Source organism: Dipteris shenzhenensis, chromosome 6 (genome assembly GCF_047967505.1).
Source record: "Dipteris shenzhenensis isolate YYH24624 ecotype China chromosome 6, Dip_SZ_1.0, whole genome shotgun sequence".
In the NCBI taxonomy this organism is placed as follows: Eukaryota; Viridiplantae; Streptophyta; class Polypodiopsida; order Gleicheniales; family Dipteridaceae; genus Dipteris; species Dipteris shenzhenensis.
Genome location: NC_141601.1, coordinates 46,233,981 through 46,253,528, shown reverse-complemented (window position 1 = coordinate 46,253,528; position 19,548 = coordinate 46,233,981). Strand labels below are relative to the sequence as shown.

Sequence of the window (19,548 nt, the reverse complement as noted above, 5' to 3'; positions counted from 1 at the left end):
GCCATTGAGGAGGAACCATCCAAACACCGCGGGTCCAAGAGATTAGAGGAGCAAAGGAGGACGCATGAACACTTGGTTAACTATGCTTTGATGACAGAGGTGATTCGTGCTGATGAACCCAAGTGTCTTGAAGAGGCACAGGGTGATGATAGGTGGATGGAGGCTATGCAGTCAGAGTATGACTCCATAATGAAGAACAACACTTGGGACCTCGTGGATCGATCACCAAAACGCAAGGTCATCGGAACCAAGTGGGTGTACAAGACCAAGTATAAGTCCGATGGCACGTTGGATAAGTACAAGGCTTGGCTCGTGGCAAAAGGATTCGCACAGGTACATGGTTTTGATTATCATGATACTTTTGCTTCCACAGCTAGACTAACCATAATTCGTAATGTTTTGGCTTTAGCAGCCCAGGGAAGTTGGTCCATGTTTCAGATGGATGTAAAATCTGCCTTTCTGAATGGAGATCTGAAGGAGGTGGTATACGTGGAACAACCACTAGGTTTTGTGATCCCCGGTTCAGAAGGTAAAGTGTGTAAACTGAAGAAGGCAATTTACAGACTGAAACAAGTCCCACGAGCGTGGTACCAGCGGATTGATGCCTACTTTCTTCAAAACGGGTTCAGAAGGAGCCCATGTGATGCAAATTTGTATATCTTTAGAGGAGGAGGCATGTGTATGATCATGGTCCTTTCTGTGGACGACCTTGTCATAACAGGGAACCATGAAGAGAAGATCTTGCAGACAAAGCATTTGCTAGGAAGAGAGTTTGAAATGACAGACCTCGGACTGATGCATTTCTGTTTGGGGATTGAAGTTTGGCAAGAGCCAAAATAGAGCTTCATTTCACAGCTGAAGTATGCTGGAGAGATACTGAAGGTATTTGACATGGCTGAGTGTAAGACAGTTGGTACCCCTACGGAGGTTGACGTGAAGCTCTCAAACGAGGATTCATTACCACTAGTGGACGAAGCGAAGTACATAAGGCTTGTGGGCAGTTTGATTTACTTGTGCAACACACGGTCGGGCATCAGTTTTGCGACTGGTGTACTAAGCAGGTTTTTCAATAAGCCCCGAGAGAATCATTGGAAGGCAGGGATGCGGGTGCTGAAATACATCAAAGCCACACTTGATTATGGCATCGTCTATACCAAGGGCAACATCTTGACCGGATTCTGTGACTCGGATTGGGCAGGAGACGTGGATAGCAGGAGATCAGTGACAGGTTACTGTTTCTCACTTGGATCTGGAGCTGTGTCATGGGTCAGCATGTTTTGCTTCTTGTGAGACAGTGTGGTTGAGGAGGATTTTAGGAGACATGGGTGCAGTGCAGAACAAGCCTACGCAGTTATCATGTGACAATCAGAGTTGCATGGCGATTGCCACATTGAGATTCAATGTGACTTTGTACGCAAGCTCATCATGGATGGAGAGGTTGACTTGGTGTACTGTTCGACTACAGAGAATATTGCGGACATCTTTACGAAGGCTCTTGACTTGGCATTGGGCCGAAAAGGTAAGTTCACTTGCGGGTGGACATTGAGGGGGGGTGCTAGATATCAATGCTTCACTCTCGTGTAACTACGCGGGAACCAGCTAACTCTACTTGTAAGCCTTCCATATGAGGAGAATGTATTTGAGTAGCTCGGTTATCCGGTAGGTCCTGGTTTGGACATCAGATGGGGGCCATGTGTGGCTTGATGGCTGGACGGCTTCAGATAGAGTTGGCACACCACCAACTAGGCTATATGCAAGTGCGGGAAGGCATCCCATGACTGACCGCACTGAGGGTAGACGGAGTATTTCTCGGGGTAGCCCATTCTCGGGTTACGGGGCCCGTTTTGGAGCCCCAGATGATCTCGGATGGCTGTCGGCCGAACGGTGCCCGTAGGTTAGCTGCTCTATTTTGCGCACCAGTTCTATCGTGTGGTCGGTGGCCTATTTCGGGACCGATCCCCAGTTGGCTATTTTGGGCAGACTTGGTCGGTCACCCAATTGGGTCTAACCGACTACGACCGGTGGCTATATAAGAGCAAGCCCGTGAAGCCCATTTCATCACTGGCTACAGCAACCCTAATTCCTTAGCATCTAGCCTCCATCCTCTAGTGTTTCCAGCACGCCATCGAAGCTTCTCTCACAGGAGCGCACGGTTGGGAGGCAGCGCCATCTATTGTATCAGTTTTACAGTAATCAAATTTTTTATTCTCCATACTATCTGCTTTTCTCTCTTGCGTACGAGATCCTGTTATCTATTGAGCACAGTGTGAGAGAATGCGGAGAGAGAGAGAGTAAGAGAGTGAGAGCTTGAGAGCTGAGTTGCAATAGAAGAGTGTAAAAGAGTACAACTCAAAGAGTGAGAGAGAAGGTTTTGTCCTAGTGACAAAACCTTTAGTTAGTGAACTAACTGCGGTTAGGGGGAAAAACCTTTTAAAGAGGGAAAAGTGCCCCTAACTAGCTTATTAAACTACATTGGTCACTGCTGAATTATATCTGTAATTCTAACACCCCCCTGCAGTGCCAATCTCATGTCCAAGGCTGATCAATCACCAAACGGATATAAGTGCAGGGTACTGCGAAATGCCTCAAACTTTTCACGTGGTAGTGCTTTGGTGAAAATATCTGCAACGTTGTCATGTGTGGACACAAAGATCATATTGATCTCTCCTGCATGCAACTTCTCCCTGACGTAGTGATAGTGAACCTCAACGTGCTTCGTGCGAGCATGAAACACTGGATTCATTGCCACTGCAATGTCACTCTGACTATCAGTGAGAATTGGAGAAGGACCCTCCAAAGATAGATGAAGATCAGCAAATAGACGTCGCAGCCAGACACATTCAACTGTTGCTGTGAAAGCTGCCACATGATGAGGTAGCCACTGTAGATTGTTTCTTGCTTAGCTAGGAAATGCAAGATTTACCCAAAAAGAAACAATTGCCACTAGTGGACTGCCTAGTGTCATAATCACCAGCCCAATCTGAATCACTGTAGGCATGCATCTGCAAGTCACCCCCCTTGGGAAATAGCAAGCCAAAAGACTTCGTGCCCTGCAAATAACAGAAGATGCGCTTAACTGCCTGCCAATGCATAGTTTTTGGGCTGTGCATGTACCTGCTCACCTGAGATACTGCAAACTGGATATCAGGTCTAGTGTTGCAGAGATATATGAGGCATCCAACAGCCTGACTGTAAAGTGTGGCATCAACTAATTCTCCTGCATCATGCATTGTGAGTTTCAGCCCTGGCTCCATGGGAGTGGCTATGGGCTTACAATCATGCATGTTAAATCTGTCCAAGAGTTTCTGCACATACTTGGACTGAGACATAACAGTGCCACGTCTCTCATGAGAGAACTGGATCCTCAAATAAAAGTGAAGCAGCCCCAAATCTGACATGTCAAAGTTGGTTTGCAAATCAGCTTTGAAATCTGCAATTTTGTCTTCATTGGATCCTGTGAGCAGTAAGTCATCGACATAAGGAAGGATGACTAAAATCCCCCCCCCCCCATCCATCTTGATGTAGAGGGTGCTCTCAGTAGGACTATTGTGCAGTCCCTTGCTGGTCAAAAAGGCATGAATCTTGGCATACCATGCACGAGGGGCCTGTTTCAGCCCATACAAAGCTTTGTGTAGCTTGCATACCTGAAGTGCATTTGCTGTAATTTCAAAGCCTAGAGGTTATTTGACATACACCTCTTCCAGCAAGTCTCCATTTAAGAAGGTTGTTTTTATGTCCAACTGATGAACATTCCACTCAAAATGTGCAGCCATTGCAATAACTGATCGGATGGTGGTCATCCGGGATGTCATAATCGATGCATAGCCTTTAGCAACCAGCCTTGCCTTATATCTGTCAATGGAGCCATCTGGCTTTCGTTTGACCTTGAAAACCCATCGTGTGCCAATGGCATGTTTACGTGGTGGCAAGTCTACAACATCCCAAGTCTGATTTTTTTCAATGGACTGCAACTCATCGTGCATGGCATTCATCCAATGCACATTGTCCTTTGCCTCTTCGAATGTGGGAGGCTCCACCTCATCAAGAAGAGTACCTGCATATGCTGATTCCATTGAATTAGCACCTTCCATGTGCCTTGCTGCACTGCGAGTCCTGCTAGGTAACGGAGCATCGATTTTACTCTCCCTGAGAGTGTGTAACAGCCAGTTTGGGACTGGTTTTGCTGCATGTATGTCTGCAATTTCTTGCTGCACCACTTGTTCCATTGCCTGTGGAGGTGGCAAGACATCCTGTGGCGGAACTAAAGCATTGGGAGGCGGCTGTAAATTCTGATTTGCATCAGAAATATCAGCAGGGGAACCCAAGGCAATGGGTAGCAACCCCTCAAAGACATCCTCTGAAGAAGAAGGCATTTGAAATTCAGCCTGAGTGTGAGCTGAATTTTCAGCAAATATTACATCTCTACTGACTATGATCTTGCGTGTAGCAGGATTGTAGAGACGGTACCCCTTGCTTTCTGCACTGTACCCAACAAATATGCACTTAATGGCTTTATCTGACAACTTGTGCCTAAATTCAACTGGCACATGAGCATAAGCAAGGCATCCAAAGACTCGGAAATAATCAACTGAAGGATTTCTCCCATTCCAGACCTCATAGGGAGTTTTTGTTCTTAAAGCCTTAGTGGGAGCCCGATTCAAAATGTAATTGGCACACATCAGACCCTCAAGCCAGAATTTGTGAGGCATGTGTTTGCTTTTCAGCATACATCTGTCCATCTCCATGAGAGTTCTATTTTTCCTCTCAGCTTTGCCATTTTGCTGAGGGGTCAGCCTCACTGTGAGCTGATGCACAATACCCTTGCCTTTCAGAAAAGCATCAGAATCTGTAGACAAGTATTCCCCACCTCTATCTGTGCGCAATCTCTGTATCTTGAGTTTGGTTTCATTTTCAACCATGGCTGAAAAGTGTTTAAACACCATGAACACTTCTGATTCGCGCTTCAGCCCAAAGACCCAAGTGAAATTGGAGTAATCATCAATAAAGGTAACGAAGTAGAGATGACCACCCAATGATGGAGTCCTCATGGGACCACATACATCACTGTGTATAAGCTGTAATTTGCGGACAGCTTTAACTGAACCATCCTTTTTGAAGGGGAATCTATGCATCTTGCCTAAAATGCACCCTTCATAGGCATGTGGAGGAGGTATCTCAAGAGGTGGCAATGCATCAACCATAGAATGCTTTTGAAGTGTCATCAAGCTGTTGTAATGCATGTGGCCATATCGGGCATGCCATAATTCTGCATTCTGCATGGCAGCAGTAGGGGTAGAAACTCCAAGAGCATGGGCTGCTCTTTTCTCAAAAAGATCAAGCTGAAAAAGCCCACGCAGGAGAGTACCAGATAATCTTAAGGCATAATCATATTCCCTCTCTCGGACAGCACATTTGTCATTTTCAAAGATGACTTGAAATCCAGCTCTGTTAAGAGTGGACATGGAAAGAAGATCTGTGTTGATACCAGGCACATATAAGACATCTGAAAGTCTGAAAATTGAGCCATCAATGGCAGTAAGCTCAACATCTCCTGTGCCACGTACTGAATATGATGAGTTATTGGCACAAGTGACTTTCTTACCAACGGGAGGTGGATGCAAGGAAGTAAAACGACACTTCCTAGAAGTGATGTGCTTGGATGCACCGCTGTCAAAATACTAAGTGTTCAGTGTTTCATTGACACTGAAAGCAGATGCATCCATGAAGAGTCAAAACTGCAAGTAAAAAATGCATATGTATCATCATTACAAGTGGCTGTACTATCCCGAGCATCTGGAGCAGCCAGCCTAGAATTTGAAATGCAAGATAAAAAGGCATAATCCTGTCCAACAAAGTTGGCTGCAGCATCCCCACTGTCAGATGCACGAGGAGCTGAATCTGAAACAGCCATACCGGAGATGTTTTTCTTCTCTTTTGCAAGCCTTTTCCTGCATTCTGCAATGTGATGACCTGGCTTTTTGCAGTAGTGACAAAAACCCTTCTTCTTGGGCTTGCTTGCATCATTTTTAGCCTTTTGTGAAGGCTGTCCTGACCCACCGGAAGGCTGATTTACTGATGTCTTTGCTTGTCCCTTTGTTTTTGATTTAAACTTTGAGAGCATAGCTTGTTCACCTGCACGTGAAGCCAAGTTTTTCCTGGTGTGCTCTTCCTGAAGGAGAAGTCCTATCAACTCATGAAAAGTGAGAGGATTTGCACCCCCCCTCTTCTTGGGCTTGCTTGCATCATTTTTAGCCTTTTGTGAAGGCTGTCCTGACCCACTGGAAGGCTGATTTACTGATGTCTTTGCTTGTCCCTTTGTTTTTGATTTAAACTTTGAGAGCATAGCTTGTTCACCTGCACATGAAGCCAAGTTTTTCCTGGTCTGCTCTTCCTGAAGCAGAAGTCCTATCAACTCATGAAAAGTGAGAGGATTTGCACCCCCCCTCAATGATAAGTTCAGCGAGGTATGATAGCTGAGATAAGACTCAGGAAGAGAATTCAGAGTGGTTGTAATCATCTCTGAATCAGGAATAATCTTATCTATGTTTAATAATTGCTCTCTGAGATCCTGTAGCTTTGTGAGGTGGACTGACATGGAGTCACCCTCTTCCATATGTGTATTACTTAACTCTCTTTTCAAGAAAGATACCCTTGCATCATTCCGGGCTGCATACATGCTTTCTAAAATATCCCACGCTGCCTTCGAGGTCTTACATGACTAGATATGCGGAATGATAAATCTTTTCACTCAAACAGAGATGCATGACAAAGCTAAGGCATCCCGTGAATCCCATCTGTTCTGCTCTGGAGTAGTGGCTATAGCTGCACCAACAACTTGTTCTGCAGCTACACCCTGTGCACGACCTCTTTCACCTCCTTGCTGAGGAGGGGTATTAGGTGCCATACCTGCTGGTCGGATCTCACCCCCATTCACATAATCCCATAAATTGCGAGATATCAGAATATTGCGTACCATAAAACTCCAGAGGGAGTAGTTGGTACCATCCAACTTGTCTTCCTGTGAAAGACCACCGAACTGGAAGTCATTCTGATTTTGCAGGGCCATATCTGAGAAAGAGATTTAAGCAGATACAAAACTGAATTCCCTTACTGGGAATGAAATGCACAACTCCCAAAAAACACAGCCAAGCACTGGCTGTAAATGCAACTCAGATTTCTGTACTTGCACTGTCAAAAATCTGTCCAAGCATAAAAAACTCTCTAGAATCTGCCAAAAGTGCTGCAAAACACTTCAAGAAAGGCAGTATGAACTGAAAACTCCAGAAATTGCTCTCCCAACACAAAAGCCCCAAAATAGGCCTAAAATTGCAACCGGAAAGGGGCAAATTGATCAAAAGCCCCAAATGTTGCAAGAATTGCGCTCTGTTTGCAAAAGCCCCAAATTTCACTGCGAAATTGGAGTGTAATTACAAAATCCCCAAATTTCTTCAAGAAATTGTACTGCAAAACTGAAAGCCCCAAATTTCGAGCTTGAAATTGCAGCCAGAAAGGGGCAAAAGTACAGAAAGCCCCAAATTTTGCAATTTGAGCAAAAAGCCCCAAAATTTTGGCTAAACCTCTGAATCTGCCTGCAATGTCTGCTTCACAAGCAACAATGAACCCGAAAATACCCAAATGACTGCAAAGATCCGCAAATGTTTGCACAAATACCAGCAGATCTACTGGTACGGTGACTGTACGACAGAGTACTGATTAGAATGTATGGATGTATAACAGAGTACGGATGAGTGGGTACAGTTGTACGGTCGAACAGAGTATGGATCAGCGGGTACAGTTGTACGGTGTAGAAACGTATGAGGACCTGTATGGAAGCAGGGCCTGTACAGAAGCAGGGACGGCGACCTGTTGTACGGCTTTTACACGCAGGTACGGACGGTGACAACGAATCGTACGGATGGTGACAGTGAACCATACGCGTAGGTACGGAACTGTACGACGAACCGTACAGTCTGGCGACGGACTGTATGGCACTTGTACGGACGACGAGCTGTACGATGACCACGCAGGTGCTGAAGGTACGGACACAGCAAGAGCAGTACGGCAAGGTACGGTACGGCAGGGTACTGAAGGTACGGAAGGTAGCAGCAGGAGCGTGGGCTGTAGGCTGGAGTTGAACGGGGAAGAAGCAGGGAGCAGGATCATTTGCTCTGATACCAAATGTGAGAGAATGAGGAGAGAGAGAGAGAGAGCAAGAGAGTGAGAGCATGAGAGCTGAGTTGCACTAGAAGAGTGTAAAAGAGTACAACTCAAAGAGTGAGAGATAAGGTTTTGTCCTAGTGACAAAACCATAGTAGTCACTAACCATAGTTAGTGAACTAACTGTGGTTAGGGGGAAAAACCTCTTAAAGAGGGAAAAGTGCCCCTAACTAGCTTATTAAATTACATTGGTCACTGCTGAATTATATCTATAATTCTAACACACAGACGTTGTATTGTTTTCTTACAAAGGCAACCTTTGATTTTCCCTTGAAGAGCACCGAAAAGAAAGTCCCAGGGAGTGGGCTGCCAAAAACCAAAAGCAGTAGTAGTAATCTGAGAAAGCAAGTGACATATCATGGCAGCCCATGGCTGTGAACCTTGCAGAAATTGCAGCATTATGTTGCCCTTGTGAGCTAGAATGTGGACATGAAGGTTCAGAATATTGAGGCCTCCATGCATCTTAGGTGAACACAGATGCTGCATAGAAAGCAAACACAAACTCTTCTTGCCATGTTTAGAGCGCCAAAAAGTCTCCATAACCATGGATATGAAAACTGTTAAATCCCCTTTGTTGAACATAATCAAAGGCAGATAAAACTGTATATATGCCATCAAAATAGATTGTACAATACGAAGCTTGACATGCAAGGGCCAAGTAGCAAGCTTCCAATATTCCAGCTTCTTTAAAATTTTCAAGAACCCAATGAACTTGCTGACGACGTGTGATTATCCAACCAAGAGGGTAACCAAGATGATGGATCAACTGAGTAGGTTGGATAATATCACCCGGCCATAAAAGAGAATGCCAATCTTTAGAGTGTAGAGGCAAGAGCTTGGACTTCTGAAAAATCTCATGAGGACCAGCAGCTAAACCATAAAGAGAGAGAGCATGCATCAAAGAAGAGAGATCCTGTTGCGTATTCCGAGGAGTAAAAAAAGAATCATCAGCATATGCTTGAGCAATCATAGTACCACTCCCCGAAATTTCTAATCCATGAAGCATATCCATCGTAACCAATGATCCATATATTGCAGCATAGGATGGGTGGCAATGGCATAAAAGCAAGGCACTAAGTGGATAGCTTCAGAAAGATCCCCAGACAGTATACAAGCCGTCTAACTGTCACTATAAAGCCAATAAATAATATGCTGCAATTTTGGACCAAAACCCAATGCTCGCATATTCTGAGCAATAAAATCCCATTGGATTGTGTCAAAAGCATTGGCAATATCAACCTGCAGTAATAAAACATCTCACTCAGTATATTTTGCATATTCTATGCCAACATATGCATTAGCAATATTATCTGTAATATGCCGGCGAGGAACAAAACCATACTGAGCAGGATGAAGGCCATCATGCAGATATCCTTTAATGCGATCAACCACCATTTTAGTGATGATCTTATAAATAAAAGGCGTAAGAGTGATGGGCCTCCAATCAGCCAAGGAGTCACATATTTGCTTTTTAGGAAGTAATTTGACAATGCGCTTTTTCCATGAATGTGGCAAATGCTGATGAGATCCTACACGCACACACACACACACACTTTTTTTTTCATGAAATCACTCATTCAGTTAATTAATGAAATTTACAAATCGCCACCACCAAGTGTGGCATCTAGAAGCAACTATGGGAAAACACTTCTAAAAGATGCAGAAAATGCACTCATATGATAAGCATCATATAGGGATATATGCAAAAAGTGCCTGAAGAATGCATAGGTAGCCAAAGGGGCATGAGAGGACATGCGATGGTTTCTATCATGCCAGATGGTCCAGTATGGAGTAAATCTCACCACCAAGTGTGGCATCTAGAAGCAACTATGGGAAAACACTTCTAAAAGATGTAGAAAATGTACCCATATGATAAGCATCATATAGGGATGTATGCAAAGACTGCCTGAAGAATGCATAGGTAACCAAAGGGGCATGAGAGGACATGCGATGGTTTCTATCATGCCAGATGGTTCAGTATGCAGTAAATCTCACCCATGAAAACAAAGGGCTATAGTCAAGCCATCAACCTTTGGTTGCGCTAAGAAAGGTAGCAACCTAAGGGAGAATTATTACATACAAAAGCATATAAATGACAATGTCTATGGCCTAAGATGAACAAATGTTGTTTCTATGTCTACCATGTGAAGGACCAAATGATGGAACCAAGGGGGATCCACATCAGACATTCACACATATATGGACATGCATATAAAGGTACATAGAAACATGGAGATACACATTTATTTGTACATGCATAGATGTAGGAACATGTCTTTATGTGGGTAAAATGATATAAAATGAATACTTGAGCAAGCACTTTTTCTTTGCTCATATTATTTGCCTTTCACGGAATATATTGCTCTTCTACAAAGACAATGAATTGAACATTTATCAACTTCAAATCATCATTTGCTGCTTCCATCTGCAATCATCTTTTTATTTTACTTTGTCAATAGACTCATGCATTTTACTGCTTAGGTATCATTTGCACTACAATGATGTACATAAGAAAACTATAGCTAAATTTTTTTTTCTTTTCAAATGGAATCTAAAGATATATAACTATTTATGTGTGCAGGCTGAAGTCCATGGAGTTAATGAAGCTTCTCACAAACCCTTCCATGAACCAAGCTTTTTCCTTCACAACTTTTGCCTCTAAGGTAATATAATATGTGGATATTAAAATGTGTCAATGATAGTCAGGGTTCAATGTACTGAGTGGATGATTGAGCCTTCAGGATAAGACAATACTTTCAGAATAGCTAAAGGTGTCTTTATACTTCTATGCATAGGAAACTAGACAGTACTTTTTCGAGCTTACATTGTCATTTTTATAGTATCTAAAATCTCCAGTTAATATTTGATGCAAGCTTATGGAGTATGTTTAAAATGAATGCTCCACTCTTCGGACATCCACATACTGTAGATGCTCACCTGTAAGGCCCTCAAATGAGAAGCTTTGATGGATGCCTGTGGAATCATGTACCAGCCCTTTATCAGTCAGATGGAGAGGCTGAATTGTAGACAGGAGCAATGGCCATTAACAGCCTCAACTCAGGACTGATGATGATGTCGCATGTGTGTGTGACGATGTGGTATGTACAGCTGCCAATCTACAGTGGATGATATGGCATAGGGCAGGTGACATGGGAAATGGCCATGTGATAGGGCTGCATAGGTGGGGACAGAAGTAAAGGTGGCAGTCTGCCACATGGCATGCCAAGTCTAGGGACTTGATGGTACTCTCCACAACACATCTCAGGGCCTTTACTTCTCCATCCAGGAGAGCAGCAAGCAAGGGGCATAGTTTTCCACAACTCTGGTCTCAAGAGTGTGTAAGATGAAGACTCACGTCCAATAGAAGAAGAGCTTTGCCAATTGGTTGGAATTGTGGTGGAGCTTCTATTTCAGCCTGATTTGGGCACCATTGATCTACAGTATCTTTACTCGCTATCCGGGGTGCATCCACATGCCACCACATTGGCATTTTGCAGTTGTCTAACTGAAGACGGCTTTACCTAGATGCAGGATACAGGGAAAGGAAGGTAACTTCAGTTTGTTTGATTTAATAGAAATCTTCAGTTTTTACACAGCAAGTTCTCAGTTCTAATTTTGATTATTACAGCAAGGTTGAGAAGCTGAGGTGGTCACTTCATACTATCCACCCATTCCTTGATGGACCTAACTATCCACTCTGAAATGTCAAATGTGTCATAATTTCTTCAAGACTATGGGAGGTGATTGACGGTACTTCGTAGAAACCTTAGGGAACAAGGCCTTGTGCCACACCCACATCCATACCTCCAAATTTGGTATTACTACAATCATTGGAAGAACAGCTTGCAGACACTTTCACAATCTTGATCTAGACCACAAAAGACAATGTTGTCCCACTAATACATGTAGTGAGAGGCAACACCGACCGATACCAAGACCTTGATGCTGTCCACACTGACGATGTAGGATGCTTCTACAAGGCAAGGGAGAGGCTTGTGCTGTCCACCGGAATGCAGGGTTATTGCATGAGTGAGAGAGTGAAAGCTAGGAGTGATAGATCCTATAAGATAGCTGAGAGATGACTGAAATAAAGAGCTGAGAATGGGCTGTGTAAAACTATAAGAGATAACTGAAAAGAGCTGCTGAAACAGACCCCAAACCTTACTCCGTTCTCAGTCCTGACTCCCCATCTGATGCGCTGCGGGAACACCTTCCCGGAGGGCTGAACTGATGCCAATGGCTGAGGCTGGTCAAAGGGCCACTGGGGGTGAGTGTCAAGCCATTTAGAGGGGGCTGAGGAGGGGCTGAAGGAGGCTGAAGGAGGGGGGGAACTAAATGAGGAAAGAGGGCCTGGTGACCCCTATTTATATGGCTTTTGGGGTTGGTTGGCTGGTCCCTTGGCCCCATAAAGGCAGCCCTAGGCCCGATAAATGGCAGCCCTAGGCCCCATAAAAGCCTAGGGAGGGCCTATAAAAGCAGCCCTTCCCTTGCCATTCTCTTCACTTGTTCCAGCCCTGAGGGGGCCTAGAAGGGCGCCTATCCTAGGCTGGACCTAAACCTATCCCTAAACCTAATACGGAAACACCATCCTACGGTTCTCCAGTGGGTACTAGTGAACAAGGATTGATCTTCCGGCTTGACCTAAGGCTGAGAGACTGACTTACGTAGCTTGTGCCTGACTGTTGTTGGACAAGGGCTCACAAAGCCATCACAACATATGACAAAATCTCCTATTAGGGAACAATTACACACTTGTTGATGTAGCCAGTGTGCCACTTTGCTCTAGGTCATCTTCACCCTATTCTAGTGATGCCCTATAAGCCCTGGTATGTGCCTTGTAGGCATAGTTATAGGCACTTAGTTTATTTTGTGCCTTTTATGCCACATAGGACACTTAGTCCTAGGGTCTAGCTACAAGTACTATGTACTTTCTTTTCGTAACACTCTAGTTTTAACGTGACGATTGATATCCTTCGACTCTTGTACCTTGTACTTGCTCTCTTGTTTATCGATCCTACAGTGGTATGAGAGCTTGGTTCAATTTGTATCCTGCCTCCGGATTTGCATCCACTCCTTCATCCGTACAGCCTGTACGACTTGCATATGTTCATGTACCATCTCAGCTGAGACATAAGCTTGAGGACAAGGCAATCAAATGCATATTTATTGGTTACAGTCAGGAGAGCAGACGGTATAGGTTATACCAACCAAATACTGGGAAGATTATTGTCAGTGGAGATGTAATCTTTGCTGAACATTCGGCTTCTCCTCTTGTGGACTGCAAAGCTAAACCAGAAGTTGACATGTTCGATGCCTTTGAGTCTTGATTACCTCTTCCATCCTCAGAAGAGGACTTTGACCAGCAACATGAGCCTCCTGCAGGCCCTCCAACAAGCAATGATCAGCCAATACTCCATGCTGATTCGCAGGTTTCTCTTCTAGCACAAATCCCACTATTCATGATGCAGTTATTGAAGAAAGAGCTGTCAATAGACAGCAAAGGCAAGTTCCCAGATGGCTTCTTGATACATTGAGGGACAGCAAACAAGATCAGCCTTTTGCTGCCCAAACAAGATGAGGGAATAGACAGATGCATAGTCACTTTCTTGAGTTTGCACTCCTTGCTACAGCTTGCAATGAAGAGCCTTTGTGTCATAAAGATGCTTTTGACAGCAAAGAGTGGATGGATGCAATGAAAGCTGAGTTACAATGCATTGCCAAAAATGACACATGGGAATTAGTAGATCTCCCTCCCGGCAAGCATGCCATTGGTACCCGGTGGGTCTACAAATTAAAAAGGAAATCTGATGGCAGTATAGATCAACACAAAGCCTGTCTTGTTGCCAAAGGGTATGCCCAACAACAAGGCATTGACTTTGAGGAGACATTTGCTCCCACATCGAGGATTACTACCATTAGATGTGTCATTGCCATTGCAGCCCATCACCATTGGCAACTGCACGAACTTGATATCAAGACTGCTTTTCTTCATGGGGATCTGCAGGGAGAAGTCTATGTGACACAACCTCCTGGCTTTGAGGTTGTTAATTCTAAAAACAAGGTGTGCAGGCTTAGAAAAGCCCTTAATGGTTTGAAGCAGTCAACCAGGGCATGGTATGCCAAAATTCATGCACACTTACTATCCCTTGGTTTTCGGAATAGCCCCACAGAACCCACTGTCTATGTCCATGGGAGTGGATCTGATTTTATATGTGGATGATTCGCTCATTACGGGCCCAGATACTCAGCAGATTGCAGCTTTCAAGGTTGATTTGCAGCAGGTTTTTGACATGTCAGACATGGGACAGCTCCACTATTATTTGGGCATTCAGTTTACTCATGTTGAGGGGGGTATCATGATGTCACAATCCAAGTATATTGGATAGCTCCTTGTATCGTTTTCAGTTCTAGGATTGCAAGCCAATCTCTACTCCAGTGGACCCTGGCTTCAAATTTTCAGCTCATGATGCGAGCCCACCATGTGATATCACTCTTTACCAGCAAGTTGTTGGATGTCTCATTTACTTATGTCACACCAGACGTGACTTGCAGTATGCAGTAGCTCAGCTCAGTAGATTCATGCACATGCCCAGTTCACAGCATTGGCAGGCTATGAAGAGAGTTTTCAGATATCTCAGAGGCACTCAGGATTTAGCTCTCTTCTATGGTGATCAGAGTTCACTTACCATGCATGCTTACATAGATAGTGACCGGGCAGGTTGTTCCGACACCAGAGTGTCACTTACCTGCAATTGTTTTTTGCTTGGCAATTCATGTATCTCTTGGCTTAGCAAGAAGCAACCAACAGTTGCCACATCTAGCTGTGAGGCTGAGTATAGGACAGCCTTCACCGCTACAGTAGAGTGTGTCTGGCTTCGACAGTTACTTACAGATCTTGGTATTCGCCAGACACCCTCCACTATGGTCTACATTGATAGCCAGAGTACTTTGGCCATTGCGCGTAACCCAGTGTTTCATGCGCGTACCAGGCACATTGAAGTTCACTATTATTATGTTCGAGAGCAGTTGTCAGCAGGAGACAGAGAGTTGTCCTATCTTCCCATAGAGGACATTATAGCAAATCTGTTTACAAAGGCACTTCCTTGTCCCAAGTTCGAAGTCTTCCGATAGGCTTTACACTTGGTTCCCTTTGTTACATGATCTGACATACCTTGTACATTCATAGGTGGCTCTATCTTTTTGGGATGAACATGTGCCACCATGACCATAAAATACCATGTATTCTGAGATGTTTCTAGAATACTTCAGTCCATACCATGGAGGGGGGTTTGTAGGTCATCTTCACCCAGTTCTAGTGATGCCCTATGGGCCCTGGTATGTGCCTTGTAGACATAGTTATAGGCACTTAGTTTATTTTGTGCCTTTTATGCTACATAGGACACTTAGTCCTATGTGACACCTAGGAGACTTAGTACTAGGGTCTAGCTACAAGTACTATGTACATTCTTTTCATAACACTCTAGTTTTAACGTGACGACTGATATCCTTCAACTCTTGTAGCTTGTACTTGCTCTCTCGTTTATCGATCCTACATTTGCACCCAAGTGTTGGGGAGCATGTGACACTCCCTCCTCCTTAACTTGGCGATAGCTTCATGGGTACCTCGATCACTAAACTTAGTTTAAACTCCCGGATCCTGCGTTCTAAACCATGCCTGGATTTATGAAGAAGGATTTGTTTTGGTCGCAAAAGTTTGGCTTCATCAAGAACTTCAAGTTGTTGCTCGTCGAAAATCTCTGAAAGAGGAGGTCCGAAATATGGCTTTGACCAAGCTACATGAAACATATTGTGCATAGTCTAACTGTCTGGAAGGCCTCCTTCTTAACTTGGTGGTAGCTTCATGGGTACCTCGATCACTAAACTTGCTTTAAAACTCCCAGATCCTGCGTCCTAAACCATGCTTGAATTTATGAAGAAGGATCTGTTCTGGCTGCAAAACTTCAGCTTCATCAAGAACTTCAAGTTGTTGCTCGTCGGAAGTCTCTGAAAGAGGAGGTTCAAAATATGGCATCAACCAAGCTACATGAAACACATTGTGCATAGTCCAACTATCTGGAAGCCGTAACTTCATTGAGACATTGTTGATCTTTTGAATAATAGGGAATGGTCCGAAGCTCCTGAAGGACAACTTATGGCATCGCTTGCCCATCTGCTTTAATCTTTGCTTGATAATGTGTAAATACACCCATTGCCCCTCTTTATAGTGGACATCTCGTTTGGATTTGTTGACTTGGCGTGTATACGATGCTTGATCTTTGGTGATGCGGCTTTTCATGGACTCCGTAATCTCTACCATCGATTCGGTGGTTTTGGTGGCTTCAAGAGATGGAGACACCATCCAGGTGAGGAGTGATGTAAACCGCCATCCAAACGCCGCTTCGTAGGTGTGCGACCAATACTTGAAGAAGAGGTATCGTTCAGAATGGGCTGCACAAGTGGAAGAAACTACTTCCACTTTCCCTGAGCATCATGACAATATGCTTTCAAAATATCAAATGCCATACCATTATACTTTTCCGCTAGAATCTAACTCAAGTTGTCTAGGGAGAAGCAGAGGAATGAAGGATCTTTTGGCATCTCTGACAATTCTGAACATAGCCGTATACGTCCTTCCGCATCTTTGGCCAAGAGAAATAGCGCTCTAACTTATCCAAAGTCCCGTTGATATCTCTGTGACCAGTGGTGAGCGCGTCATGGGCATCACGAAGAAGCAACCGCCGTTTGTCTTTGAGTACACACAATCTTTTTTTATAAAAAAGCCAACCTTCCTCTAATGAGTAATGGCTTGGAGAAAGCGCCGTGGCTAACTAGAACTGCGTGCCAGACTCTGTTGACATTGTGTACTGTGCCTTCATGCAGTTGGATGGAACCTTTCTGACTGAGAGCGTTGGCAATGGGGTTGTTTTTGTTGGGAACCTACTCGATCATTCCTCCAAACTGCTAGAATATCTGGCTCCACTGTTGTTGCCGATCGCTCCATTGCGCACTAGGCATTGTCTGAAGCCACTTAAGGGCTGGGGATTTGTCTTAACCATGAAAGGCCGTCCGTATAGGAAAGGCTTCCAATGTTTTAATGCCTGGATGACACTGAGGAGCTCTCTATTATAAACTGAATAGTTCTTTTCGGCATCATCAAGATTTCAGCTATAATAAGCCACGGGCCTATCTTCTTGCTGTTCAGAGGCAGTTGAGGGGCTTCTCCTGCCATTCTCTTCACTTGTTCTAGCCCTGAGGGGGCCCAGAAGGGCTCCTATCCTAGGCTGGACCAAAACCTATAACCAAACTGAAGACGGGAACACTACCCTACGGTTCTCCAGTGGGTACTAGTGAACAAGGGCTGATCTTCCAACTTGACCTAAGGTTGAGAGACTGACTTATGTAGCTTGTGCCTGACTGTCCCTAGACAAGGGCTCACAAAGGGGTCTCCTATTAGGAAACTATTACGCACTTTTTGATGAAGCTAGTGTGTCACTTTGCACCCTAGTGTTGGGTTGCATGTGACAAGAATCTACCAAGGCTTGTACTCGGCAAGCTACCAAGTTGCAAGGCTTTGTGATGACATTAACCACAGGTCAAAAGAAGCAACCCTAGTATTATTTAGGAGCTTAGGGTCGTGGTCTAGAAGAAGAGCTTAGGATTAAAATGTATGATGGCACAGAACTTACTGAAAAAGCTTACGCTAGCACACATCAATAAAGCTTGCAATGGGATTCCAAGGAGTGGGAGTGGATTGATGAAGGGCACGGGGAGAAGAGCCTCCCCTTCTGTCATTACATTGTTGGTAAGGCATGCAGGGGTCCTCATGCGGCTTCTGGGAGGAGGGCTACATTTTTAAGAGAATTGACGGTCTCCCCCTTCTTCTCTGAGAGTACTACAGAGTTGAGATGGCACTTTCAGCCTCAGCCTTGGTTGTTTTCTACCTCTTTCTGAGAAGTGTTTTTTTCATGCATTGCATGATGTATTTTTGCCTTGAGCTGGCTCTCGTGGGTTTTGTTCATACTTAATAGAAGTTTGCAAAAAAGTTTTTTAATTGGATAGGATGGGTGCAGTCCAAGGTCTTAAAAAGGCATTTGGCATCTTTCAAAGAATTAGTTAGTTAGATTCCTATGAATTTGTAGTTGTCATTTTGAGCAACAACTTCCATACCCATTATTCTTATCCCCTTTTGGTTTTACTCAGTTGCTTGAGGTATTCAAAAACATAGATATTTTCCTATATTCTTATTGTGTTCGTCTACTCTACTTTGTGTGGAGCACATCACCAGTTCAAATTGGTGTTTGAAATGCTGCAATGACTTCAGTTCTAAACTTGTGGTCTCTATCTGGTTACAAACTCACCTGTTTAGATATTGTTCTTATATTGTTTTCTGGTTTCATTGTTTTCATGATGCAGCTTATGTCGCAGTGTGAAATCCAAGTTTTAAAATTACCCTCATTTGCCTTTGCGCTAGCTCAAGTTGTTGTCAATGTTGGTTCTCAGGTTAGTTTAATTTTATTACCTTAAGGCTTGAGCAGTCCAGGTGTAGTTTGAACATCTCCCAAATATCAGGGTGGATATTGTAAAGCAAAAAGTCTTATATTACTGTTTTTTTAATTTTTATTTCCTTTTGTGTTTTTCTCTTTTTTTTTTTGGGCGGGGGGGGTGGCGGACTGTCTTTATTTAAAAAAAAGAGAGAGAGTGTTTTCCCAACTATTTCAGAAAAGAAAATTTGAAGACCATATAGATTGCCTGTCTTCCAGCAGGAAATGGCCAGGATCAGCATCTATCATTGTAGATCTGCAAGGAGCAAGAAATGTGCCTCATCTTTTGGCAATTAGATTACCGTTGAATGAACAGGTCGCAGATGATTTCTGCATCACACCTTAGAGTCAAACACTATGGGGCTAGGCTTCTAAGGCATCACGATAAGTATGCTTGTCTGTATATTGTTGAATTGTCCATTGCATCATCATGAAGAAGCTACTATTTATGCTTTAGCTCATAAGATACCCTGCATTATCTCTATGGGGAAGCATTTATATTGACATGCGGAGATCTAGACGGAAAATCCACATACGTTCGAGGTGGAGCACACGGGCTCGAGTCTAGAGATATCGGGAAGATAGTAGAAGTACCTTGTGGTAAGATGAAAGAACCACGCTCTGGTGGGACTTTGGATCTATATCTCTTTTGTTTTGTGTCCATAGATTTGGACAGAAATATATTGTTTTGGTGATTTCTATATCTAGCTAGTTCATTGTCTATTGATGATTCTGCACATCTATTTGATGCACAGACTGCGATTCCACTCCCACACACATACTGTGTGAG

General features: G+C 43.9%; 1 protein-coding gene across 1 annotated transcript in view; it reads left to right on the top strand.

The window, feature by feature from the left end:
• Positions 1 to 19,548, top strand: part of LOC147901235 (mRNA export factor GLE1-like) — a 124,901-nt gene that overhangs the window by 48,566 nt on the left and 56,787 nt on the right. The window contains exons 9-10 of the mRNA XM_087375971.1: positions 10,799 to 10,880; positions 18,631 to 18,717. Coding sequence (XP_087232097.1) covers positions 10,799 to 10,880; positions 18,631 to 18,717 — 169 coding nt within the window. The remainder of the gene's footprint in view (positions 1 to 10,798; positions 10,881 to 18,630; positions 18,718 to 19,548) is intronic.